Source organism: Abramis brama (assembly GCF_963993115.1).
Source record: "Abramis brama genome assembly, chromosome: 12".
NCBI classification, from domain to species: domain Eukaryota; kingdom Metazoa; phylum Chordata; class Actinopteri; order Cypriniformes; family Leuciscidae; genus Abramis; species Abramis brama.
Genome location: NC_139974.1, coordinates 389,381 through 416,546, shown reverse-complemented (window position 1 = coordinate 416,546; position 27,166 = coordinate 389,381). Strand labels below are relative to the sequence as shown.

The following is a 27,166-nucleotide window of genomic DNA, read 5'->3' as shown; positions in this document are numbered from 1 at the left end:
CCACGCCTCCCCAAACCACGCCCCGCCCATCAACCATGCCTCCCCAAAGCACGCCCCCGCCCATCAACCATGCCTCCCCAAACCACGCCCCTGCCCATCAACCACGCCCCCACCCATCAACCACGCCTCCCCAAACCACGCCCCCGCCCATCGCATACTTTACCACAGCTGAAGTGAAATAAATGCAATATCTGCCAAATAGTACACAGATGTTTCAGAGACATTTTCATGCAATACTTTATGTACTGCTTCATACAGTGTCTGTCTGAACAAGAATAAAGTTCAACATAAGCTACTATCAATGAAGAGTCTACGTTTTTATCTGATAAACATGACACAATGTAACATCGCAACCACATGAAAAGAGTGTTTACTGTTATAAAAAACTGATTTCTGAGCTTTAGAGGAACTAAAGGTGTTCGACTAAACACGAAACACACGTCCATTGTCATGCGGTGAATCCGGCCAATCGTGGATCAGCTGTGTCGTCACACGTCACAGTCACGTGGCGTCGGCGCTGCATCAAGTTGGACAACATTTCTAACCGGCATGCACTGCTTCAAGTCAGCCGCCGATCGGTCTGCGCAGAGCTGCATGAAGTCGAACAAGCCTAAACCCGCGAGGCGCCCGGGGCGCAGAACCAGCAGCGCTCGCGGCCGCAGGAACACACTCTCACTGCAACAGACGCCTCAGCTGTGATCGGGGCCAAACTTTACAAAATGAGCCTATAGCACACATAAGACATTTTAATAAAAACAAAGCTCGATGTTTTATAAAATGTCCACGAAACTTAATGAAATGTTTAATGAAATTAGAATTTTTTTTAGAGATTGTTAATTTAGTTGTATAGCCTACAGACATGTTTTTATATCCACATATTTTGTTCTAATGTCACAAGTAATAATCTTAGGGTTTACTGGGTTTTACACGATTCTTTTTGTCTGACATCGGATGAAGTTGCTCATCTTCTTAACGAAGAACGAACACAACTGTGTGTGTGTGTGTGTGTGTGTGCGTTTTCTCACTCCTCCGCTGACAGGTCCAAAGCTGTGTCCAGAACTATCAGGCTCCTCGAGGTACAGCGTGAGGAAATCCGGCCTGAAGGACCAGCAACAGCAGAGACACACACACAGACGAGCGATGAAGATGATGAAGATGATGAACATGAGTGTGATGAAGATGATGAAGATGATGAGTGTGAACACAAACACATGAAGCGATCTGATGAAGATGATTTACCGTTTATCCTCTGGCAACTGCAGCCACCGTAGAACAGTGAAGACCCTCTCCTCATACGGGACCTTACTGCACACACACACACACACACACACACACACACACACACACACACACACACACACAGTATGTAATGGGTGATTAATGGTTCAAATCTGAGCCGATACACTAAGTGTGTGTGTGTTTGAATGCAGCAGATCTGACCTGTCACCAGTGATATTCACTTCTGCTGAAACACACACACACACACACACGGCTGAGGAAAATAAGTGTGTTTTCACTTTGGATTAAGTGTATTATTCTGACCCCATCAGCAGATGTTTGTGCTTCTGTAAACCAAAGAGCTCACTTCATTTAGAGCCCTAATGTCTTCAGTCATGTTCTGGAGTAAATAAGTGTGTCCTGATTCAGGGATGTTTAGATGAACAGGACGGACACACTGACGTCAGGAACCTTATGCAGGGTGTGGGAGAAACTCCTCCAGATGGGAAGAAACTCGAGCAGTGTGTTTATACTTTCAGTCAATCTGACGCACTAACCGTATGAGAACGCATGATGTGTGTGTGTGTGTGTGACGCAAACTAACCCGTTGTATTCCATGTAGAGATCTGGGAAACTCCCGTTTATGGGTACGTCGGATCCCGGCCAGAAGAACGTTCCAGCTCTCAGTCCCTGATACATGGCAGTGTTCCAGATCTGAGGTCAGAGGTCAGAGGTCAGGCGTCAGGGGTCAATACAGGTGTGTGTGTGTGTGTGTGTGTGTGTGTGTGTGTGTGTGTGTGTGTGTGTGTGTGTGTGTGTGTGTGTGTGAGTGTGTGTGTGTACCGGTTGTCCCTGGTACCATCTGGGATTGCTCTTCTCACTGTTGGACAGACTGAAGGAGGCGTCGAACACGGGGTCGTACATGTTATTATCCACCAGCCCATGTGACTCTGCGTACAGACCCTGCACACGACAACACACACCTCTGACATCACACACACACCACCTGCACACACACCTACACAGTCAAATTCACAATTCTGCAGAGGCTTTCATCCAAACGCCTGGCAAACGAGAACATCAAGACATATTACTGGCAGATATTGATATTTATGTGCGTTTTATGTCAGAAACTCATATAAACATCATCATGTGCAGAAAACAGTTTGAGTCTCTGATTAAATTGAGCTGTTCTTTCCTTCATATTCTCACTATATCGCACTATATGAGCCATAAAAGCCTGATCTATCAAATATGACACAAAACATAAAAAACATCTGCAAACTTCTGTTTTGTTCCATTTCAAAACATTAGATTTTTCGGACTATTGTTTCATATCTCAGGCTCAGTGGACGTCCTTCATATGGAAAGATTGACGAAAGGTCAAAAATATGAGGTTCCATTTGTGCCAAAATTTTGTCGACATGCTGTCTGTCTGTGCTGTGTGTCGTCTTCCATGTCTATGTGTCTGTTCACATGACTCAACTTTTGTCTTTGTCCACTCAACTTACTCCTGTCACCTGTCCGTGTCGTTTGACTGTGTCGTCTTGCGTGTCAATGCTGCATGTGTCATGACTATGTGTTTTTTCATTCTGTCGTTGCTATGTGTCGTTACTATGCGTCGTTTCCCTCTGTCGTTACTATGTGTCGTCTTCCATGTCTATGCTATGCGTCGTTACTATGCGTTAGTGATGGGTCGTTCGCGAATGAGCCGGATCTAAGAGCCGGCTCTTGCAGGTGAACGTCGGGAGCTGGCTCGCATATCTGAAGAGCCGACTCTATTTTTAAAAATATAGCCTATAGGAATTAAATCATTATGTAGGCTAATAATGAATGATTTTAATTGTATTTAAAATAATTGACTAATTCAAAGACCAACGAAAAAAAAATGATATAGGCCTAAAGGCGCACACACATTTGTTTTGACTGTCTGATCAGCCTCACATTCTGTTCCTGTCAATCATACACGCGATGTCAACCAATTAAACTGCATGAGGGAGGGCCGAGCCAACTCACACACACACACACACACACACACACTAGAGATGGAGATAAACCGCGGATCGGGCGGATGACGTGACGTGAAATAATATGTTAATTAAATTCGGGCAGGTGGCGGTTGAACCAGTCAAATGAAAAAAGTTTACCACTAAGCAAACCTGCAAACTATGAGCCCAGCTGTCAGTATTGGAGGAGGCCTAAACGTCTCGTAGATGAGACTGCCTGGGTTATTTTGTTATTTTGTTTTCGATAATAGTTATATTTTAAAACAGCCAATCGTAGACTACCACTCGTGGAATAGGCATTTAAAAGAGAGACAGTCGCATAGTAACGACGCATAGCATAGACATGGAAGACGACACATAGTAACGACAGAGGGAAACGACGCATAGTAACGACACATAGTAACGACAGAATGAAAAAACACATAGTCATGACACATGCAGCATTGACACGCAAGACGACACAGTCAAACGACAAGGACAGGTGACAGGAGTAAGTTGAGTGGACAAAGACAAAAGTTGAGTCATGTGAACAGACACATAGACATGGAAGACGACACACAGCACAGACAGACAGACATGGACATAAACAGTGAACAGACACATAGACATGGAAGACGACACACAGTAACGACAGACAGCATGTCGACAAAATTTTGGCACAAATGGAACCTCATACAAAAACACACATATGAGTCACGATAATGAAGTGGAACTTTTCTGGAAGTTTCTCAGCAGAATCAGAGGAGATGAAAATGGCAAAGTGCGTCTGTGAAGTGTGTGTGTGTGTCGTGTGTGTGCGTGTGTGTGTGGGGGGTCATGACTCACTGTGGCTATGGAGTAGTGGTTAGGGAACGTCTTACTAGGGAACACGGCCTGCATGAAGGGTGCAGACGTACCACACTTTCCTGAACAACACACACACACATGCAGTTGATTACTGAGATTGAATAGATTAAATGAGTGTGTGTGTGTGTGTGTGTGCGTGTGCGTGTGTGTGTGTGTGTGTGTGTGTGTGAGAGACTCACTGATCTTCTCCAGCACTGGCACCAGTGAGCTCCATGTCTGCAGATATTCGGCTCTTAAACCATCCAGAGAAACCAACAGCAGCGGCTGCCTCTTAAAACTACACACACACACACACACACACACACACACACACACACATCAATGAACAACTAAAAAACTACCTACCAAAAATCCCCTAGTAATCTATCAGTCATCAGACCAGGAGGAGAAAACCAGATCACTGAAGTTATACGATTCAGTTGATTTAGTGGTAAAGTGATTCACTTAATGATGTATGACTGAGTTGATTCAGTGGTAAAGTGATTCACTTAATGATGTATGACTGAGTTGATTCAGTGGTAAAGTGATTCACTTAATGATGTATGACTGAGTTGATTCAGTGGTAAAGTGATTCATTTCTCATTTCTTTATTTATTCAATAACGGGCTTTTCTTCATCAGTAATTGAATTCAAAGTGGTTGAAAGATTGTGATGACTTCACTTTTAATCTTTTAATGTAGAAATTCATTTGAACTTTTAAATTTTACTGGGTTGATGTTTTTTTTACAGTGTATGATCATAAACACTGAGCATAAATCTAATGATAGACTCAGGGCCCTATCTCGCACCCAGCGCAACTGACTTTGTACAGCGACGCATGTGTCATTCCTATTTCTCACCCGACGCACAGCGGACTCTTCCCTCCACAGACGCACGCCGGTAAATTAGGGAATGAACTTGCGCTCCCGGGGGCGGTTCAGGGAAAAGAGGAGGCGTGATCCGGCGCAAACGTTCCCTGGTGCTATTTTACAGTTTCAGAAACAAAAACACAGACCAGGAGAAACCTCGTCTAAAGTCAGTGACGCGTTCAGATGCTATTTTAAGGGTGCATGCTTGGCCATAATGTAGCGTGTGCACAACACACACACACTTTGATTCTCTCATCTACACAGTTTAGAAGTTTTAGTTTATTTTAGTGTATTATTTAGTTCAGTGGAAGTCCTTCATATGGAAAGATTGACGCATAGGTCAAAAACACACACATGAGTCACGACAATGAAGTGGAACTTTTCTGGAAGTTTCTCAGCGGAATCGGAGGAGATGAAAATAGCAACGTTCATTGAAGTTTGTGTGAAGTGTGTGTGTGTGTGTGTGTGTGTGTGTGTGTGTGCATCACCTGGTAGGGCATTTGGCTGTGTTCATGTCCACACACTCATCCTGAACCCACTGTGTGTCTCCTGCATCACAAACATTTTGAAGTAGAAAGATGGAAACAATCAATTCATTTATTTATAACTTCAAAACAAATATTTGTACACTGTGTCTGCTGTATCTTGAGTCTGCATGCGTGTGGTTTACAGTAACGAATGCGCTGAGCGCAGATGCCGGAGACTCACCCTTACAGACGCTGTTGTAGTTGGAGCAACAGTCCCCGGCGCTCGGACAGTCCTCAGAGCAGTGGCACTTGCTGTCCGACAGACGCGTCTCTCCACAGCGCAGCGCCGTACACTCCCAGACCTGAGCTGTGACACACACACACACACTGCTTATTTACAGCTTTAGTTAAATATCTGCCAGAGTTGCTAACTTTAGCTTGGTGTCTGTGAGGGACGGACATGTAACGGTCTGTAAGTGTGTGTAAAGCTGTTTACAGAACGAGCAGATGCTCAGATAACACACAGTTTATGGCCAGCCCTTTTAACATTTAATCCATAAAACCTACTAGTCTCTATTTTCATGCTTCTAGTACTTATTCATTAGATAATAGTGCCTATTAAATAGATACTAGTACTTATTAGATAATAGTACTTATTTCAATAGTGAATAGTAACTATTCTTGTGTTACTAGTAACATTGACTTCTATGGGGATCTGTCAGTCAGATATCAACTATTCAGTTCTGACTAGTGTGTATTTATTAGATACTAGTAGTTATTCATTAGGTAGTAGTACTTATTTTTTAGGCACTAGTACCTATTACTAGATACTAGTATTTATTCAATAAATACTAGTACTAAGTCATTAGCTACTAGTACCTATTTATTAGACACTAGTATATTTTGTAATTGTTACTAGTAACTATTCTTATTTTACTCGTCTTATGTTATGACTAGTATTTTACCTATAGGCTCAAAGGTTGCAGAGAAATTGATGGCTGCACAAATCACTAATTATTTGAATAATAGTTCTTTTGTTTTACATCCAATGCAATTTGGCTTCAGAGCAAACTACTCAACTGAGATGGCAAATTGCTATTTCACTGAACAAGTTAAGTCTCTGTTAGATAAAGGAGGGGTTGTCGGGGCTGTGTTTCTTGATTTCAGGAAGGCCTTTGGCACCGTAACCCACAGAATTCTGTTGTCTAAATTATTATGGTTTAATTTCTCTCCACATACGTTGAGATGGATCGAATCATACTTGTCAGGTCGCACACAGTATGTTAGTATACAGAATTATAAGTCAGCTCCTCTAAGTATATCCACTGGTGTTCCACAAGGATCTATTCTGGGTCCTTTACTTTTTTCGTTGTACATCACTGATCTTCCATCCGTCTGTCCTAACACTACCATTCAAATGTATGCAGATGACACTGTTATTTATATACACGGAAGTAGTGTCTCACAAGCTGCAAATTAACTTACAGAATCCCTGGTTCAAGTTGCAGCTTGGCTAGAACAATGCTACAGTTTAACATCTCTAAAACAGTGTGCATGTTTATCACCAAAACTAAGAATGTAAGTATAGTGCCAGATGTATTCGTATCAGGGGAAAGATTACAAGTTGTATCTGAATATAAGTATCTTGGTATTCTGATTGATTCCAAACTTTCATTTAAGGCGCAGGTTAAAAAGGTCTGTAACCGGGTCAGATTTAGTTTATCAGATTTTAGATTTATTCGTGATTGTCGTCTGACGCCGCTTTGATGTATATGCATTCCATGATTATTTCTCATATTACCTACTGTTTAACTACTTGGTCGCAAGCTAGTTTTACTACTAAGTGTGGGTCACTTCCACAGATGGCCGCGTGAGCGTTTTGGCGTGTTGATGCTTTCAAATTTTTGAATAAACTTTTGCTAAACCCGTGATTTATCGGTTAAAACTGACCCTTATTGGGATTATAAAGTTTACACCTTCGCTCTGTGGCGTGAAGTGCCTAATTTTGGACAAAATTATGGGGGATCAAGACAAACAAGGGCGAACCTCCAGAAACAAAAATGACATCGAGTGTTGCAGCAGTGCTGCGGTGATGAAAGAACTGAAAGCAATTAACGCAAGACTGGACCACATACAGACTGACATGGGAAAGCAAGTCAACGCTAGAATTGATAGCATGGAAAAGCAAGTAAATTCTAGAGTTGATAAGTTGTGTGAATCGATGGAGAAGATGATGTCTGAAAGTCAGAACGTTGTGCTGAAAGAGATAGAGAAGGCCACAAAAGACATGAAGACAAATCTTGACATTGAGGTGGGAATTCTGTGTGCACGAATGGAAAATATCGAGCAGAAAATGTCTAAGAAAGAGGCGAAGAAGAAGAGTTTTGATCCAGATGTTTCGCTGATCGCTGTGGGGCTTCCTCATTCAGAGGGAGAGGATTTAATGGCTAAAGTGAAAGACCTGTTGCACGTCGGCCTTGGATGTGACACCCGCTGCGGTGGACCGACCGGGGCTTGTTAAAGTGGAGCTGAGCTCGGTTCAGGAGAAAGTGGCCGTGTTGTGCAGAAAATCGGAGCTGAAAGATAACGACAGCTTCAAGGGCGTATACGTGTCTTCAGCGAAATCACATGCCGAACGGATGATGGAGCTTAACTTTAGAACTTTGATCCGTGAAACTGCGGTCGGGAGGGACTTCTACTTGGCAGCCAATGGACGCATGGTGAAGCGGACGCAGTCGCCTCGGCGTGCGACGAGAGAGGGATTGGCAGCTGATGGCGGTCATGCTTGAGAAGGGCTTGTCCAGACCGTCAGGTTTGTTAATGAACAGCTTTTGTTAGCCCACTGGAATGTTCATGGGTGGACGTTGTCAAACTGTGAACTCAGGAGACTGCTACTTAAATCTTTAGACCCTGACTTCATTTCCCTTAATGAAACTCACTTATGCAATGATACACTGGACTTTGATGGATTCACTTGGTTTGGACATAATCGTATTGCCCATAAGACGGCTGTTAAAGCCTCGGGTGGAGTTGGATTCTTGGTTAAAAATGCTGTGCTGGAGCGGTATTCGGTTAGCATTGTTGATAAAACATTTGATGGAATATTTTGTCTACGCTTTTAGCATAGAGAATCGCAATATTCTTTCATTTTAATTTCATGTTACCTGTCCCCAGAATCATCTGTCTGGGGCAGGAATGCAGATCTCTACTTCAGCCATTTATTGGCGTTGCTATATACCGTTACCGACAAGATGGATTCAATTTATATATGTGGTGATGTTAACAGCCGAACCGGGGCACTTAAGGACTATGTGGAAGGAGATGATCTTTCTCCTCGAATAGCTTTGGACACGAATGTAAATAAGCATGGTCATACCTTTATGGAATTTTTGAAGGACTCTAAATGTTGTATACTTAATGAGAGGTTAAATCCTGAAAATGACAACTTTACTTCCATTTCTGTAAGGGGCAAAGCTGTTGTTGATTACATAGTGACTCCTCATGTTGATTTGAAAACATGTCTTGGATTTAATGTTTATTCCCCTTCTGAGCTTATTGACAGGGTTGGTCCAGAAAGTTTTAATTTGATTGGTGATCATAGCAGACTCCCTGACCATTCAGTTCTTTGTTTACGTTTTCAAGCGGGGGAGGTAGTTAAAATTCAGAATAATGTTGACTGTTTACAGCATGCAAAAAGGCGAGACAGGAATTACCCTGTTGATTTTCTGTCTTCAAAGATGTGTTGCAGGGCCCTACTGGAGGTAATAGGCCAATTACAGATTGTACAGGAAAATCAGGAAAAGATGGACCAGTGTTATACTAATCTCTGTAATCTTTTACATGCTGAGATGGAGAAATATTGTCCTGTAAAAAAAATGGGTTCTACAAAGAAATATTACAGAGCTAAACAACCTTATTGGAATAATGAATTAAATGAGTTATGGTTGAAGTTGCGTTCTGCAGAGAGAATATTTCTTAAATGTGGTCCTGGGGAACCTTGGAAGAAGAGGAGGGCCTTGCAGAGTGAATTCATGCGATGCCAGACTAACTTTGATAGAAATCTCCGGTTCTTTAAAAGAAGGTTTAAAAGAGGCCAAGCCCTCAAGTTAGAACAGTTACAAACTGGTAATCCTCAGAAATTCTGGAGTCACTAATCGAGTCACGAACGCCGTGCTAAGTGAGATGGTCGATAGGAATTACGTTTGTGAAATCTAACGTAGCACGGCGTTCGTGGCTCGATTAGTCGAGACTGTTTTCCAAGATGGATCCTGCATGTCAACGCGTAATGTACTGTCTTTATAAAGTATCTTCTTATTAAACTGTCTGTACACTTACAAAGTTCTCAATGCTTCGGTTTGCATGTAAGGACCCTCATTATGCTACTGTGTTAGTGTGAGGCTATTTTGAGCCTTGTTAGTGGTATTAACTAGCGATTTACTTTTACTTGCTCTGTGCCCCATATACTAGTGTTATGAGCTAATCTGTTTTTAGAGATAAAACTCTATACATTCGATTTTCATGAAAACGCATCGCAGGGAACGATCGACTCGGTAACGATCGACTCGGTAACCATGTGTTAATTACCCCTAGGTTCATTTTTCACTGGATTTGTCCTTTAACAACAGACTTAATACTTTTTTGGAGGTTTATGGAGGGTTGGTAGATGAACAGAATGGTTTTAGGAAAAACAGGGCCTGTAATGATCATATTTATGTGTTATCCTCTGTGGTGAGAGCTCGTTTGGACAAGGGTAAAAGTACTTTTGCCTGCTTTGTTGACTTCAAAAAGGCGTTTGATTGTGTTAACCGAGACCTTTTGCTGTTTAAATTACTTTCATCTGGTATCAATGGAAAATTCTATAATGCTATAAAAGCCCTTTACAAAGACCCCATTGCTTGTGTACAAATAAATAATTTAAGAACGGATTGGTTCCCAACGCCTTTTGGGGTGAAGCAGGGAGACTTACTCTCCCCTTCCTTATTTGCTTTTTATATAAATGATTTAGCTCAAGAAATTAAGCAGGGTAATATTGGTGTGCCAATTGAGGACATGAATCTAAGTATTGTGCTTTATGCAGATGACATTGTGTTGATAGCTGAAAATGAAGTGAATTTACAAAATATGCTGAATATTATGAGTTCATGGTGTAGTAAATGGCGTCTTACTATTAATAGCGAAAAAACACAAGATGTTCATTTTAGGGAAAAAAGTGAATTACAGAGTATACTCGTCATTATAAATATCTTGGTTTTGTTTTTGATGAAAATATGAAGTTTACAGAGGGAAGGAAAATACTAGCAGAGTCTGCGGGAAGAGCATTAGGTTCTGCGTTGAGCAAAATGAAACTATGTACAGATCTTGGTTTTTCTACATTTACACAATAAATCTTTGGTTGACTCAGTTTTGTTTTATGCTGCAGGAGTTTGGGGTTTTGAAGAGGTTTTTGATTGTAACTCTGTTCAAAATCGTGCTTTAAGGTGTTTTCTTGGTGTGCATAAATATGCAGCAACGGTAGCTGTTGATGGGGATGCAGGATGGGATGGGATGCAGGATGGGATGGGATGCAGGATGGGATGGGATGCATGTATTGTAAAACAAAGGTGTGAAATGGTGCGATTGTGGAACCGTCTTGTCCGTCTGCCAGAGGAAAGGCTAACTAGGAGCATTTTTAATTGGGAAAGAGCAAAGCATCACCCCTGGTCTGGAGAGGTTTCAATAATACTGTCTGCATCTGACTTGCATATAATGTACCAAAATAATCTCCAATGTAATATAAATGTCGTCAGACAAAGATTGTTAAGTAAATATGAAGATCAGTGGAAACAGGATATATGGAAGAAGCCAAAACTTAGAAATTATGTTCAGTTTAAGAATGATCATGTTACAGAACCTTATATTTTCCTTAATCTAAAGAGAAGGCAGAGGTCCCTCTGTGCTCAGCTGAGGACTGGTACCTTACCTCTGGCAGTGGAAGTGGGTCGATTTGAAGGTACACCTGAACATTTACGTTTGTGTGAATTCTGTGATCTCCAGGTTGTGGAAGATGAATTTCACTTTGTTTTTTATTGTCCTTTATACTGTGATTTAAGGAACTCTCTTTTTGAATCAATTCAGTTAAAAAATCCTGATATATTTTATAATATGAAGGGGAGATTTTGTGCCGGCTGTTTGAAAATGATGTTTTTGCTTTGGCAAAATGTATAGAAAAGGCCTGGTATCTGCGGCAAAGTATTTTGTATCCCATATGACAAGCCATCTCTATTTGTATGTGTACTTATTTTTATTGGTTTAGTTATGTTATGTTGGGTTCTGTGTTACGTCACGTGGCTATCTGGAGATAATTGTTAAATTATTACTGTAGTGTCTAATAAGCCCATGAGGGCTGGGCACCACTTAAATAAACAAATCAATCAACCAAAAAAACAAAACAAAACAAAAATACTCTGAAACCACTAGAGTCTTTGTATAAACAATCACTAAAAACTCTTGATAAGAAATCAATTCGGTTTCATCACTGCTCAATATTAAAAAAATACAACTAGCTAAGCTGGGATAACTTGATCAAATATGTACATATTTGTCACTGGAGAGTTCAATTAAAAATCTTACTAGTAACATTTGGAAAAGATATTAGTATCTAAAAAATAAGTACTAGTAGCATGAAAATAGAGACTAGTAGGTTTTAAGGATTAAATGTTAAAAGGCTGGCCACACACAGTTCCTCTGCGGTGTCAGGGTGAGGCGGTCACTCACAGGGCAGGAGACAGATGTCCCGGTAGTCATAGCAACAGCTTCCGGTGTCCACACACTGCGCGTCACAGCGGCAGGAGCGGGAGTCCGCGTCGAACGGCTCGTAGCAACGGTTCCTGCAGGAGGCTGACACTTCTGACACACACACACACACACACACCGCTGTAACTCGCTGATTCACCACTATAGTGCGATGCATCTAGTCACGACTGTTTCCCGAAACTGTACTATCGTAAAGTGGTCGTTCAACCGCATTGGTTAATGACGTCACGCACGTGCAGGAGTCATAACTTATTTTAATGAATCTGTTTGAGATCGAATTAATGCAAGATGTTTTACTATAAATTACGGGCATGCCCCTGAGGACTAATTCTCATTTCACCATTTCCAGATTCAACGTTCTCGTTCGCACATGCGCACTCTTCAAAACTACGCTTTAAATCTCTTGCCAACTAAAGACGTAAATGACATTGTATTCTAAATAATTAACAAACAATTCAAAACAGAAGTTTCTGTAATACAGCCTCAGCTCATTATTTTACTACAAAATCAATTCAAGAAAAAATGAAATGCAATTACTATTGATTAATTGTGAATTTTTTTATAATTATTCTTGTGTATTTTATTTTATTTTTTTAAATTAACCTGTTAACTGCCAGTTAACACTTAAGGTTCATCCTGTGAAAACAGTTTAGAAAATGGACATTGTGTTACCATAGAAACAGTACTTTAAACACTTTTAATGGCTTAATTTTTGGAGCACAATTTGGTTAGACATGTGAATTTGATTTTATATCATTTTCTATAAGCAAAATATAAGGTGTGATATCTAAGTTGTTTCTCACCTTTATCTTTATTCCTGCAGTCTTGCAGCTGGAGACCGAGACCTAAACCCAAACCCAGAATAATCACGAGCACACACACCGCCAACAGCACTGACAGCTGCACACACACACACACACACACACACACACACACACACACACACACACACACACACACACACACACACACACACACACACACACACAGAGGGAGAGAGAGAGAGAGAGAGAGAGAGAGAGAGAGGGAGAGACAGAGAGAGGGAGAGACAGAGAGACAGAGAGAGAGAGAGGGAGAGACAGAGAGAGAGAGAGAGAGAGAGAGGGAGAGACAGAGAGAGAGAGAGAGGGAGAGAGATTAAAACATCACAGGCTTCACATTCAGTTCTGAATGCATCAATAAAGACTAAATGAACATGTACAGGATTCTGCTGATATATTAGACAATATCTCATAAGCATTCAGAGACTGTGAGGAATCTGCACACCATGGGTCATCTCATCTTCTCAGGTTTTCTAACTCTTGTTCTTTAAGAAGCTCCATAAACACACAGATCTGAGCGTGACTGATTAACCCTTGACTAACTGCTAGTTGACTAGTTCTTAAACGTATTTAATATAGTGGCTGTGTTTATGCAGCGGATGCACACGTTAAAGGCACACTGTTACTGTTGTCCCTCTAGAGGTCAAAAGCAGAACTACATGCATTTTGCAGAAGAACATTGTTTGCAGTTGTGCTTCGGCTCTGTGCGGATGAATATATGACGACACACACGAGCGAGTGACGAATGACCATCGCGTCAGGTCTAATATAAACATGTATAACAGGCTTACCATAGTGAATCAGGGTCACACAAAAACACCTGTATTTACAATTATTATTGTATTTTTACAAATTAAACCTACATTTCATCTAATTTAATTCAACAAACTCCTCTATGTTGCATACTTTCAAATTAATTTCATAATTTAAATAACCATATACTTGTCACCATTATGTTCTGTTTGTGTTCCTCTGTCCTGGTTTCCCGCCACTCATCAGTTACCGTGGAAACTAACACTCATCAGTTACCGTGGAAACTAACACTCATCAGTTACCGTGGAAACTAACACTGATCAGTTATCATGGAAGCTAACACTCATCAGTTACCGTGGAAACGAACACTAATCAGTTACCGTGGAAACGAACACTCATCAGTTACCGTGGAAACGAACAGTGATCAGTTACCGTGGAAACTAACACTGATCAGTTATCATGGAAGCTAACACTCATCAGTTACCGTGGAAACGAACACTAATCAGTTACCGTGGAAACGAACACTCATCAGTTACCGTGGAAACTAACAGTGATCAGTTACCGTGGAAACTAACACTCATCAGTTACCGTGGAAACTAACACTGATCAGTTACCGTGGAAACTAACACTCATCAGTTACCGTGGAAACTAACACTGATCACCAGTGTGTGTTTAAGCTCCTCCTCCTTCAGTCGACGGGTATTGTTCGTGTTAGTACGCTGTGTCTTTGGTTCTATGTAAATAAACTTTATTTCATCTTGACCAGAACTGGAGCGTTACAGTAATATTAACATGTTTCCTGTGGACGAGGATCGTTCTTCTGTTTATCACACACACATGTCAGGTGTAGGTCCATAAAACTGAAGCGGCGCAGTAAACCGGTTCAGACTTTGTATTTCGACACTTCACTGCACTGTATTACACTGATCACACCGGAGAACCTGTGCGCCACACGGCAGAAAACAGGTTTATACGTTCATCTCCAGTGCCAATATTTAAACATCCTTAAACCAGGATACACTTACTGGAGACGCACAGCAGTTCAGACACTGAGTCTTGCTTTATGAGAAATGTTTCAAAATTAAGTTTTAACAAGAACAAATATTAGCAGGCCCCTTGTGTGTGTGTGTGTGTGTGTGTGTGTGTGTGTGTGTGTGTGTGTGTGTGTGAAAATAACCCAGCTCTGTGAATATGTGACTCAGACGTGATTCGAGCTTCTCCCGGATCCTTCAGGAGCGACAGCAATAACACACGGATCTCACAGCAGGAATTACTGATCCACCAATGATGAGCAGAAGAAGAGTCTCAACTCACCAGAAGAATCTTCTGTTTCTTCCTGTTCTTGAAGTCCATCGCGACGTCCAGAAGAAACTGACAGGAGTGAGTGTGTGTGTGTGTGTGTGTGTGTGTGAGTGAGTGAGTGAGTGAGTGAGTGTGAGTGTAAGAGTGAAAGGTGAACTCTGGACTGAGTGTTTGTGAACAGAAGCTGACACACACACACACACACACACACACACACACACACACACACACACACACACACATCAACAGAATCATGTTTACTGGCATAAAGGAGCAATTGACAAATGTTCATATGTTAGTAATCATCATAAATTGAAGCTTTTAAACGTTTTTAAACTCGACTGCGTTTCCATGAAATGCTCCTTTAAACGTTTTAGGCTCAATGTTCGTGATATTAACTTTGGAACACAACTTGGTCAAACATATTGCTTTGATTTTCTAGCAGTTTTAAGTTATTTAGTCAAATATATATATATTATATAAAATAAAACATGTTTAGTGCAGTACTTCACAGTATTACACAGTTTGAGCTGTGCTGGTCTCAGGTCTGCACTCATGAATCTCGCCGTAATGATCATCAGTTTATGAACTACAAACATTCCCTCAATTAATACACTTTATTTTCAAGGTTGTAAATAAAGCAAATATTATTGGAGAACATTTTACAAGAAATATTATTTCAGGTTTTTTTTTCTTCAAATCTTTACATTGAATTAAATGTTACTTGCTGTTTCTTTGTCATTATTTGTGAAATTCACTAGTAATTCCTGAGCAAAAATAGTTTCAAAGTAAATGCTACACTGAATGTGCATGAGCTGATCCCAGTGTAGAGGAGACTGAGAGTAAACACAGCAGAGGTCATCAGATATTGTGTTTTGTGTAGATAAACTGGAGAAACACATAAACATGTTAATATTTCACACCAGTATCTGTGATCTCATAAACAGAGCAGAGAGTGAGACACACACACACACACACACACACACAGACACACAGACACACACACAGACACACACACACACACGCACACACAGACACACACACACACACACACACACACACACACACACACTTCTGGGTTGTCCATCGTCGTCCGATGATGACTTCTCCTATAATGTGTGTGTTCTCTGATGACTGTATAGTCTGATCGGTCTTTCACAGACAGGGCATGTAAAAGTTTCTCCTGATGGCCTTAAGGGGCAGGAACAAGCATGGCACACACACACTCGCGCACACACACTCGCACACACACACTTGCATGGCCTGTTTTCTCTGATGTCTTCTAGTCAGGCGATGTTCAGTTCTCCTGTCTTCGTAACTCTGGACTCCACTCTGCCGGAGTTGCTGCCAGAGCGTGCGATTCGCTGCACTGGTTTCCAGGGATGTGGGCTTTATCACACACTTCTAAAGAAAGCCTTTTAGTCGGTCTTTCAGCCTCTTTTTTTGACCGGGAGCCAAGATGTAATTGCCCATACATTATCTCACGTGGAAGGGGACTTGGCGCCATTCTCACAACATGACCGAGCCGTCTGAGCTGGTGGAGCATTAGGGTTGCTTCTATACTCCAACAGTTGGTGTTTCAGGATCTCAGTATGTGGCTCTCGATCTTGCCGTGTCACAGAAACAAATGGCAAGAAACAACACCTCTTTCCCACTTTTACAAAGAGAACATAAATCCTCAATATCAGAGAATTTAAAATAATGATTTAACAGGGTAGATGGTGTGCAACATTTTTAGTTTTATTATTAATGACGTAATACATGGCACATCTCAGGGGTCATCCCTATGTTCCCACAGCCCTATGTTCCCACACCCCTATGTTCCCACATTTCTAAGAATTTTTTTTTTACTGAAAATTTTTAAAATTTAGGCCCTATATTCCCACAACCATATGTTCCCACAGCCCTATGTTCTCACAGTCCTATGTTCTCACAGTCCTATGTTCTCACAGTCCTATGTTCTCTCAAGATTTTTCTAATTTCAAAGATTTTTCATACAGGGTAGGTTTTAGTGCTTGTGCTGGTACCGGGATAGCCCGATTACATCCCAGACAAGTCTCCCTCCTGTGAGGGGTAGGTTTAGGTATGTTAACTAATTAAGCCCTAGTCCCCTATGAAGGGTTAGGATTAGAGTTAGAGAATTCTAGAAAGGTAATTGTGTGCTGTGTCTAAATTGCACTAACTCATGGAGGTGAGTTTAATTTTGCTATAAGGGTTCGTCACTCAACCCTATGTTGGAGTAGCGGTGTTGGAAGGGGTGCAAGTGACTACCAAATTGGGAGAAATGGGGATAAAATCTGATGCAAATTGATGGTTAAGGAAATGTGGGAACACAGGGCCTAATTTTGGAAAGAAAAAAAAAACCTTGGAAATGATGGGACAATAGGGCTGTGGGAACATAAAGCTGTGGGAACATAGGGCTGTGGGAACATAAGGTTGTGGGAACATAGGGCTGTGGGAACATAGGGCTGTGGGAACATAGACATGATCCCCACATCTCAGATGGTACACGACGAGCATTTGTGGTTAATATATATATATATTTATTTATTTATTTTTATTTAGAAAATGACCGATTGTTTCGCTAGATAAGACCCTTATTTCTCGACTGGGATCGTGTCGAGACTTTGAAGCTGCATTGAGATGGACATTTGAACCTTCTGTGAACATTGGAATCGTTGGTTGCCATTGAAGTCCATTCTGTGTAGAAAAATCCTGGAATGTTTTCCTCAAAAACCTTAATTTCTTTTGGACTGAAGACAGAAAGACATGGATATCTTGGATGACATCGGGGAGAGTAAATTATCAGCAAAACATTTTTTGAAAGTCAACTAATCCTTTAAGTTCCTTAAAATGCACAGGGAAAATATGGATTTACATTAATTGTTCGTAAGTTAAAAGATTCCCATAATTATCAAACATATTCATAAGATGATTAATATCCCTGTTAAACCAATTACTTAAAAATAAGGACTTATTGGCAACCAATATATTGGCTTTATTCCAAATAAAGGAAGTGTGAGGAGAGAAAGTGTGTGAGTAGCAAATGTTCCAGGCTAGAAGAACTTGCAGGTGGAATTTGGACAATTTAAGAGGGAGTTTAGAAATATTAAAGTCACAAGTCAACAGAAATACTAGAACACTGTGTGGATAAAGACACTGTAGGATTTGGTTCCAGAGTTGATCAAACATTATATGACTTTAAAAGCTCTATTAACGTCTTCAGAGAAGAGTACGTCCAGTCCCCCTTCAGCTCTCTTATTAGTAAGATCCCTTTTCTTAAGTCTTTGGGATTTGTTTTTCCAAACAAAACATATCTTTACAGTAAGAGTCTTTAACACACAAAGATAAGGAGAAATGGGGATAAGCCTTCTGCTTTAGATAACAGGACACGACCATAAACCGAGAGATCACGTTGTAACCAACAGTTTAATAACGCTTTGGTCTTGTTTAATCTAGAGGAGAAGTTTAATCTTTGTCTTTCTAGGACATCCTTTATATTGTAATTCCTAGGTATTTAACAGAGGGTTTCACTGGAATATCAGCAACAACTTTATCATTTAAACGAGAACGTTTCTGAGCCAAATGAAGATAAAGATGTGTTCTGGCGACTGGTGTTTATTGAACCAATCAGATACGAGTAAATCGAGAGTCAGCGAGAAGCTCTCTGATTGGCTACATGATGAAGCTGGACCCGCCCTCCTCTTCGCTCACAGAACTCAGTGAGAGAGAGGATCATGAAGAAAGACGCAACTGTACAAATCGGGTTATTTGGGGAACTGGTTTGCCTCAGGCACACAACAAGCCTTTTAGACATTTGCAACAGTTTATTTTTTTACACAAAGTTTGATTTTACGCAGTGAATCTGTTGTGCAGTTCCGGCCTCTGGTGTTTCGGCTGCACATCACTGTTCTCAGGCCTGCAGTGCTTCTGGCCGTATTTGTGTGTAAACCCGTGTCAAAAGTGTAAGCGTGGAGAAATGGAAGTCAGAGAAACACAGATCATGTTTATTTTGCGTTAGCATGAAGCTGCAGTTTCACAAGACATCAATTACACTTACCAATAACAGTAAAATGCTGTATACAATAAAGGTTTTAGCGGAAGTTATAATTAAGTTAATATTAAATTATAATTAAGTTATGGTTATGGCTAATTTACATGTGCAATAGTAATGAAATCATTGTGCAATAGTTATGAATGAAGAATATCATTATAGATATAAGTTAAAACTAGATCGACAGGCAGATGTACAAATGTTAAAGTTCAATGGCTGGTTTAAAAGTGTTGAAAGTGTTAAAAATTAAAGTGTTCAGAGTGCAGAGTTCAGGGCAAACACTGTTCCTCATCCTCTCTGTGCGTGTTTCATGACAGCGCAGGCGTCTGCCTGACCTGAGGGTTACAGGGGTGATGGGGATCCTTGATAATTCTTCTAATAATTCTACAAGGCGAACCCCCTTGTAGTCCGTGATTTCATGTAATCCCTGCCATATGCTTTGTGTCCTTTTTCTGGAATTGTGCTTCCATCTTGTCCCTGTAGCGCCGCTTAGCATCCGCTATGTCCCGCCTCAGTTTGTAGCATGCAGCCTTGTATTCCGTCATGTCACCCGACAGCAGTCCAGCGTTGTGAGTGGTGGTGCGCTCTTTCAGTGCAGCGCGGATGGATCTGTCGACCCGCGGTTTTTGGTTCGGAAAAGACTTCACCATCGCCGTGGGTCCAACATCGTCTATCAGCGTGGCCACAAAGCTCGTAACCACATCCGTAAACACACTGACGTCGTTGTCTGCACTCTCCCGGAACATCTCCCAGTCCACGTCACTCAGCGCATCGCCTCTTCGTGGTGGAATGTATATAGCGTCCGGGTGTCTGGTCCGTAGTCCAATTTTCACGTTGTGTAACTTGTCGGTGTCTGCTTGTGGTGGAATGTATACAGCCGTGGAAATGACTGAGGTGAATTCGCGAGGAAGGAAAAAAAGGCGACACATAATCGTCAGGTGTTCCAGGTGAGGCGAGCAGGAACTCGAGAGGGTTTTGGTCTCCTTTGGGCTACACCAGTTGTTGTTTATCATGAAACAGACTCCTCCCCCTCTGGTTTTACCGGACTCTTCTGTTCTGTCCATGCGTAAGACAGAGAAGTGCTCGGCTGGAGTAACCGCTGTGTCCGGTACGAGGGAAGTCAGCCATGTTTCCGACAGACAAAGGATGTTACAGTCCCTTACGTCCCGCTGGAACGTTATCCTGGCTCTGAAGTCGTCCAGCTTATTTTCCAGAGATTGGACGTTTGCGAGCAGGATACTGGGCAAAGGTGGTCGATGGGCCTGAGAGCGTAGCCTGTTCAGTACACCCCCGCGACGACCTCTGTGCTTCCGTTTACGCCTCCATCGGGTCTCGCCGCTGTTGTTGTTTGGGTTGTTGTTGTCCTCGTCCCTCAGTATTTTCCACAGGCCACGACGGAGAGTCGGATAAAAGGTCAGTAAAACTGCTTGTTTGCAGCATTCTGATGCGAAAAAGTGCATCTCGGTCATATGCCGACTCTGAGAAAACCAAAAATGGTCCAAAAAAGAACAAATAAATGTAAAAAAATCACAGTCGTACAGGGAGCAGTCACGGCGGCGTCTGAACCACTTTAAAAGACCAGCAACTGCCACACACACACACACACACACACACACACTCTCTCTCTCTCTCTCTCACATAAACACACACAGATACACACACACAGATATAGACAGCAACACATGACACACACCATGTTTTACTGACAGTTCAAGAATTTTATTGACGGATGAAATCATTAGCGACACTCATTAGTAAGACAGAGCATCACTCGCTGAGAATCATGAGTCACATGACCGTCTGCCACCAATGGGCAGCAGTGATTCACTATCACTAAAGCATCACTTAACTATCACAAATACACCGTTCACACGCTTGTTTACTCATGTTTTCATGTGCTAAAGACCAATCCAGAGTGGACAGACATAAACCAGCTGGACAAGTACACATACACACACACACACACACTCTGTGTTTATGCAGCGTTCACGCCACGTCGTAATTACCGTAATTACTAAATGACAACCTCAAAGACTCGGAAATAAGCGTTTCTATGGCAACACTATTAATGTCAAATAAATCTGTGCAATTGTATTTGATCAACAGACAAAACGGCAATAAAACGCGGTGACTTCACAGTAAAGTCCCATTAGTTAAAGAATCACATTAACTAACATTATTTATTTATCTATATTAATGTTACTTAATAAAATTCCATCTGTTAAAATGTAGCTCATATTAGCTCAGTAAATAACATTAACAGATCAAACTTTTGTTTTAATAATGTTTTAGATAATGTTGAAATAAACATTACACTATGTATTTCTGTCTTGTTTTGCAGTACAAATATCGAAACATTCTTAGAACAAACATCTGCCGATGGAGTCCGAAAAATAAACTGAATTCAGAGAACCAGATTATATTTCTGACTCCATTATCAGATATTAGTTCTTGTTTTAAACTCAAACTCACTTCATTTTGATGATTTCTCAGTAAACAAGTCTAAATATCTTCAGTCAGTGTTCTTCTCCAGTAAATGTATCTTGATTAAACAATGTTTAGATATTAGTGCTGGAAAACACTGAGGAAGAACAAGAGTTATTGCAGTGCATGATTAATAAACGCAGCATTTTGTATTGTTAGTTCATGTTATTTAACTAATGTTAACAAATGCAACCTTTTGTAAAGTGTTACCAAGTCATTATGCAAATGCATTATTATATATTATTATAAATGTATCGTTTATTTAGCGAGACATTAGATGGTTATGCAGATATGTGCTATTGTGACTGCATCGTATGTCTTTTATTTATTTTCAGATTTATCTTGCATTACTAAGACATAAAAATCAATGATAGTCATTATATTGTGAAATAACTCCTGAATCCCGGTAATCCCGGCGTGGCGTGAAGGCTCTGTTATTGCGCTGAGGAAATGTGAGCTGAAGTGGGACTGTGGATGTGAGACGGTTTCATCATTATTAGCTTGAAGGTGAATAATAAATATGACACAGTGTATAAAACTATACAGTGAAAGCGTCAGGTGCGGTGGGTGCGAGCGGTTCCGTCAGCCGTCATCCTCGAAGGTCCTCATGTGTGTTTTGAGCGCCAGCACGCGTGTGTACGGCAGAGCGGTGGAGCGGTAGAAGTCCAGGCCCGTGAGGAGCTCCACGTCCCGCACGCGTGCAGTGTGTAGCTTCAGCAGATCCTCCACCCAGCGAGACTCGTCCTCCACACGCTACGGGAGAGAGACAACAGGGGTCGTTAGAACGGTTGAGGAGGTTCTTTCCTGTGTTTCCCGTTCAAACAGGAAGCAGAGGTGGGAAGAAAAAAAAACTGAACTAAAATAACTTTTTTTAATTAAATAGGTTAAACATTCAGCTAATCAAATGTTTAAACGTTCAAATATTCAAACATTCAAATATTCTAATGTTCAAACATTTAAATATTCAAATGTTCAAATATTCAAACGTTCAAAAATTCTAATATACAAACATTCAAATATTCAAACATTTAAATATTCAAATGTTCAAATATTTAAACATTCAAATGTTCAAACATTTAAATATTCAAATGTTCAAATATTCTAACATTTAAATGTTCAAACATTTAAATATACAAACATTTAAATATTCAAATGTTCAAATATTCAAATATTTAAACATTCAAATGTTCAAATATTCAAACGTTCAAAAATTCAAATATTTAAACATTCAAATATTCAAACATTCAAACATTCAAAAAATTCTAATGTTCAAACATTTAAAAGTTCAAATATTCAAACGTTCAAATGTTTAAATATAATTAAACATTCAAAAATTCAAATATTCAAACATTCAAACGTTCAAAAATTCTAATATTCAAACATTTAAAAGTTCAAATATACAAACGTTTAAATATTCAAGTGTTCAAAAATTCAAACATTGAAATGTTCAAATATTCAAACATTCAAATATTCCAACATTTAAATATTCAAATATTTAAACATTCAAATGTTCAAACATTTAAATATCCAAACATTTAAATATTCAAACGTTCAAATGTTCAAACGATCAAAAATTCAAATATTCAAACATTCAAATCTTCAAAAGTTCAAAAATTCTAATATTCAAACATTTAAAAGTTCAAATATTCAAACGTTCAAATGTTCAAATATTCAAACGTTCAAAAATTCTAATATACAAACGTTTAAATATTTAAGTGTTCAAAAATTCAAACATTGAAACGTTCAAATATTCAAACATTCAAATATTCAAATGTTCAAATATTTAAACATTCAAATGTTCAAACATTTAAATATTCAAATGTTCAAATATTTTAACATTTAAATGTTCGAACATTTAAATATTCAAACATTTAAATATTCAAATGTTCAAATATTCAAATATTTAAACATTCAAATGTTCAAATATTCAAACGTTCAAAAAATTCTAATGTTCAAACATTTAAAAGTTCAAATATTCAAACGTTAAAATGTTAAAATCTTCAAACATTCAAAAATTCAAATATTCAAACATTCAAATCTTCAAACGTTCAAAAATTCTAATATTCAAACATTTAAAAGTTCAAATATACAAACGTTTAAATATTCAAGTGTTCAAAAATTCAAACACTGAAACGTTCAAATATTCAAACATTCCAACATTTAAATATTCAAATATTTAAACATTCAAATGTTCAAACATTTAAATATCCAAACATTTAAATATTCAAACGTTCAAATGTTCAAATATTCAAACGTTCAAAAATTCAAACATTCAAATCTTCAAAAGTTCAAAAATTCTAATATTCAAACATTTAAAAATTCAAATATTCAAACATTCAAAGCTTCAAAAGTTCAAAAATTCTAATATTCAAACATTTAAAAGTTCAAATATTCAAACGTTCAAATGTTCAAATATTCAAACGTTCAAAAATTCTAATATACAAACGTTTAAATATTCAAGTGTTCAAAAATTCAAACATTGAAACGTTCATATGTTCAATAGATGTAATTCAGTAAGTTCTAAAGTGAACTTTGTTGAAACTTTGAAGAGTTTGTTTTTAATGACACGTCAGCTGCTTGTTATTTTCATGAAAAACTATGCTTGAGTTAAAATGTGAATGGTGTGAATGGTTAGGTGTGCGTTGTGTAACTGGTGTGAGTTGTGTAACCGGTGTAAAGGTGAAGCTGCTGTTATGAGGGTTTTACTCCACAACTGATTCACAGCTGATGACCCGCTTCTGATCCGCCACTGCACACTTTACCAAATTAAGTTATTTCCAGAGTTTTTTCCAGTTTGAAGAAATGTCAGATATTCCTAGAAAAAACTACACCATCACTTGTGAATCATAAAGCAATGTCACTGCAGCCTAAATAACAACTCACTGTGTGTGTGTGTGTGTGTGTGTGTGTGGTTGTGTTGTGGCCTGGTGTCTTAGGACTCTAAATGGCTCCATCTGCTGGTCAAACCTCATAAATAAACACGCTAAACACTAGGTCTCATTTACTAATGATAAATCAGTGTGTGTGTGTGTGTATGCGAGTGTGTGCCTGTTTATGTGTGTGTGTGTGTGTGTGTGTGTGGTTGTGTTGTGGCCTGAGGGTTGTTCCATAAAAGACGCTTAGAAAAGCGGGGATTAAACTCCAAAACCGGACTTGAATGAGCCTAACAAATAAGTTGGGGCTAAAGTGGTTCCATAAAAGGTAATTGAAGTTCACGCAATCTCACTAATTTGATCCAGGTTTATCTAGTCTAGATAATTGCGTGTGCACGCGTTTCTGAAGCAGCCCTAGAGGTCGATCGTGGATCAAATCGATCCACCATCAAACAGCGTATATTTTATGCTGTTTTTTTTCCCCCTCAGTGGAAAACTTAAATTTTACAGTTATATTCTCCATCTGTAAATGTTAGAAAGTCATGCAAATGTATCCATTTTGCTGCTAATCTTCATATTGAACGAGCGCTGCTGCACGCCAAATAGGAGCGCAATAATTCTGACTAAAATATACATTTTGCTTGGAAAATTAATACGCGATATTTTATAACACTAGAAATATCTTCTAATTATAATAATTTATCTTTAGGATGTTGGATACGTTGCAGTGAATTTCTGGCGAACAGTGAACAGAAGTAGCCTAATTCAGGGAAGTTTATTTTAAGAAACTAAATATATAAAGATACAAAATATAGTTTTGGGTATAGGACCTATGCTACTTAATAAAGATGATGTATACTTACTTAGAATGCTGAGAATTACAGCTTTTAATGCAATACTTTTTGGAGAAAGCAAGAATCCCCAGTTTTAAATGAGTAGATTTAGTTTCTAAAGTACATTATGGAGAGGATAACATGAAATTAAGAGCAAATGTATACATTTTGAAAAGATATGTGCAACTCTAAAATCAAAGAATATTCCATAAAATAAAGGAATATATATTAGCCTACATTAACTACATTTTTATATAACCCTCCCTCCCTTTTATTTCTAGTTATTTTATTTATTTACTTATTTAATATTTAATATTTGAGATTTAAATAATATTACTTGAATAACTATTAGGAATTATGTGTCATTATAAGAGTTTGATATAAATATGTGAATGTTAGATTTCTATTAATATGTATTTATTGTTTTTTGTCTTTTTCCCCTTAAATCAAATGTATGTGTTGGTGGGTATTATCACAAAAGAAAAAAAGTAGAAGGAAAAATAAGGAATATTTATTGGGGGAAAATATGATGTCTTTAAAGGAACTGTCCATTTGTATAATTGTGTTAAATGTGTTTGAATTGAAAGACATAATATACACTCACCTAAAGGATTATTAGGAACACCTGTTCAATTTCTCATTAATGCAATTATCTAATCAACCAATCACATGGCAGTTGCTTCAATGCATTTAGGGGTGTGGTCCTGGTCAAGACAATCTCCTGAACTCCAAACTGAATGTCAGAATGGGAAAGAAAGGTGATTTAAGCAATTTTGAGCGTGGCATGGTTGTTGGTGCCAGACGGGCCGGTCTGAGTATTTCACAATCTGCTCAGTTACTGGGATTTTCACGCACAACCATTTCTAGGGTTTACAAAGAATGGTGTGAAAAGGGAAAAACATCCAGTATGCTGCCGCATCCTGTGGGCGAAAATGCCTTGTTGATGCTAGAGGTCAGAGGAGAATGGGCCGACTGATTCAAGCTGATAGAAGAGCAACTTTGACTGAAATAACCACTCGTTACAACCGAGGTATGCAGCAAAGCATTTGTGAAGCCACAACACGCACAACCTTGAGGCGGATGGGCTACAACAGCAGAAGACCCCACTGGGTACCACTCAGCTCCACTACAAATAGGAAAAAGAGGCTACAATTTGCACGAGCTCACCAAAATTGGACAGTTGAAGACTGGACAAATGTTGCCTGGTCTGATGAGTCTCGATTTCTGTTGAGACATTCAGATGGTAGAGTCAGAATTTGGCGTAAACAGAATGAGAACATGGATCCATCATGCCTTGTTACCACTGTGCAGGCTGGTGGTGGTGGTGTAATGGTGTGGGGGATGTTTTCTTGGCACACTTTAGGCCCCTTAGTGCCAATTGGGCATCGTTTAAATGCCACGGCCTACCTGAGCATTGTTTCTGACCATGTCCATCCCTTTATGACCACCATGTACCCACCCTCTGATGGCTACTTCCAGCAGGATAATGCACCATGTCACAAAGCTCGAATCATTTCAAATTGGTTTCTTGAACATGACAATGAGTTCACTGTACTAAAATGGCCCCCACAGTCACCAGATCTCAACCCAATAGAGCATCTTTGGGATGTGGTGGAACGGGAGCTTCGTGCCCTGGATGTGCATCCCACAAATCTCCATCAACTGCAAGATGCTATCCTATTAATATGGGCCAACGTTTCTAAAGAATGCTTTCAGCACCTTGTTGAATCAATGCCACGTAGAATTAAGGCAGTTCTGAAGGCGAAAGGGGGTCAAACACAGTATTAGTATGGTGTTCCTAATAATCCTTTAGGTGAGTGTATATATATATATATATATATATATATGCTAAAATATTTGTTATTTAGA

The 27,166-nt window shown here is 39.5% G+C and overlaps 2 protein-coding genes across 4 annotated transcripts in view; both read right to left on the bottom strand.

Annotated features, from left to right (window-relative positions):
* Nucleotides 1-15,152, bottom strand: part of LOC311093759 (venom phosphodiesterase CdcPDE) — a 48,783-nt gene extending 33,631 nt beyond the window's left edge. The window contains exons 1-11 of the mRNA XM_084131359.1: nucleotides 15,066-15,152; nucleotides 12,981-13,077; nucleotides 12,139-12,270; nucleotides 5,627-5,752; nucleotides 5,407-5,467; nucleotides 4,250-4,347; nucleotides 4,050-4,129; nucleotides 2,062-2,181; nucleotides 1,823-1,932; nucleotides 1,240-1,305; nucleotides 1,026-1,098 (exon numbers count right to left, since the gene is read on the bottom strand). Of these exons, the coding sequence (XP_083987485.1) occupies nucleotides 1,026-1,098; nucleotides 1,240-1,305; nucleotides 1,823-1,932; nucleotides 2,062-2,181; nucleotides 4,050-4,129; nucleotides 4,250-4,347; nucleotides 5,407-5,467; nucleotides 5,627-5,752; nucleotides 12,139-12,270; nucleotides 12,981-13,077; nucleotides 15,066-15,104 (1,002 nt within the window). The 5' untranslated portion in view covers nucleotides 15,105-15,152. The remainder of the gene's footprint in view (nucleotides 1-1,025; nucleotides 1,099-1,239; nucleotides 1,306-1,822; nucleotides 1,933-2,061; nucleotides 2,182-4,049; nucleotides 4,130-4,249; nucleotides 4,348-5,406; nucleotides 5,468-5,626; nucleotides 5,753-12,138; nucleotides 12,271-12,980; nucleotides 13,078-15,065) is intronic.
* A 5,655-nt stretch (nucleotides 15,153-20,807) lies between these two features.
* The window catches only part of enpp2l (ectonucleotide pyrophosphatase/phosphodiesterase 2-like), a 34,717-nt gene continuing 28,358 nt past the window's right edge, over nucleotides 20,808-27,166 (bottom strand). For all 3 annotated transcript variants that reach the window (XM_084131845.1, XM_084131846.1, XM_084131847.1), the window contains one exon: nucleotides 20,808-22,344. In XM_084131845.1, the coding sequence (XP_083987971.1) occupies nucleotides 22,174-22,344 (171 nt within the window). In that variant the 3' untranslated portion in view covers nucleotides 20,808-22,173. The remainder of the gene's footprint in view (nucleotides 22,345-27,166) is intronic.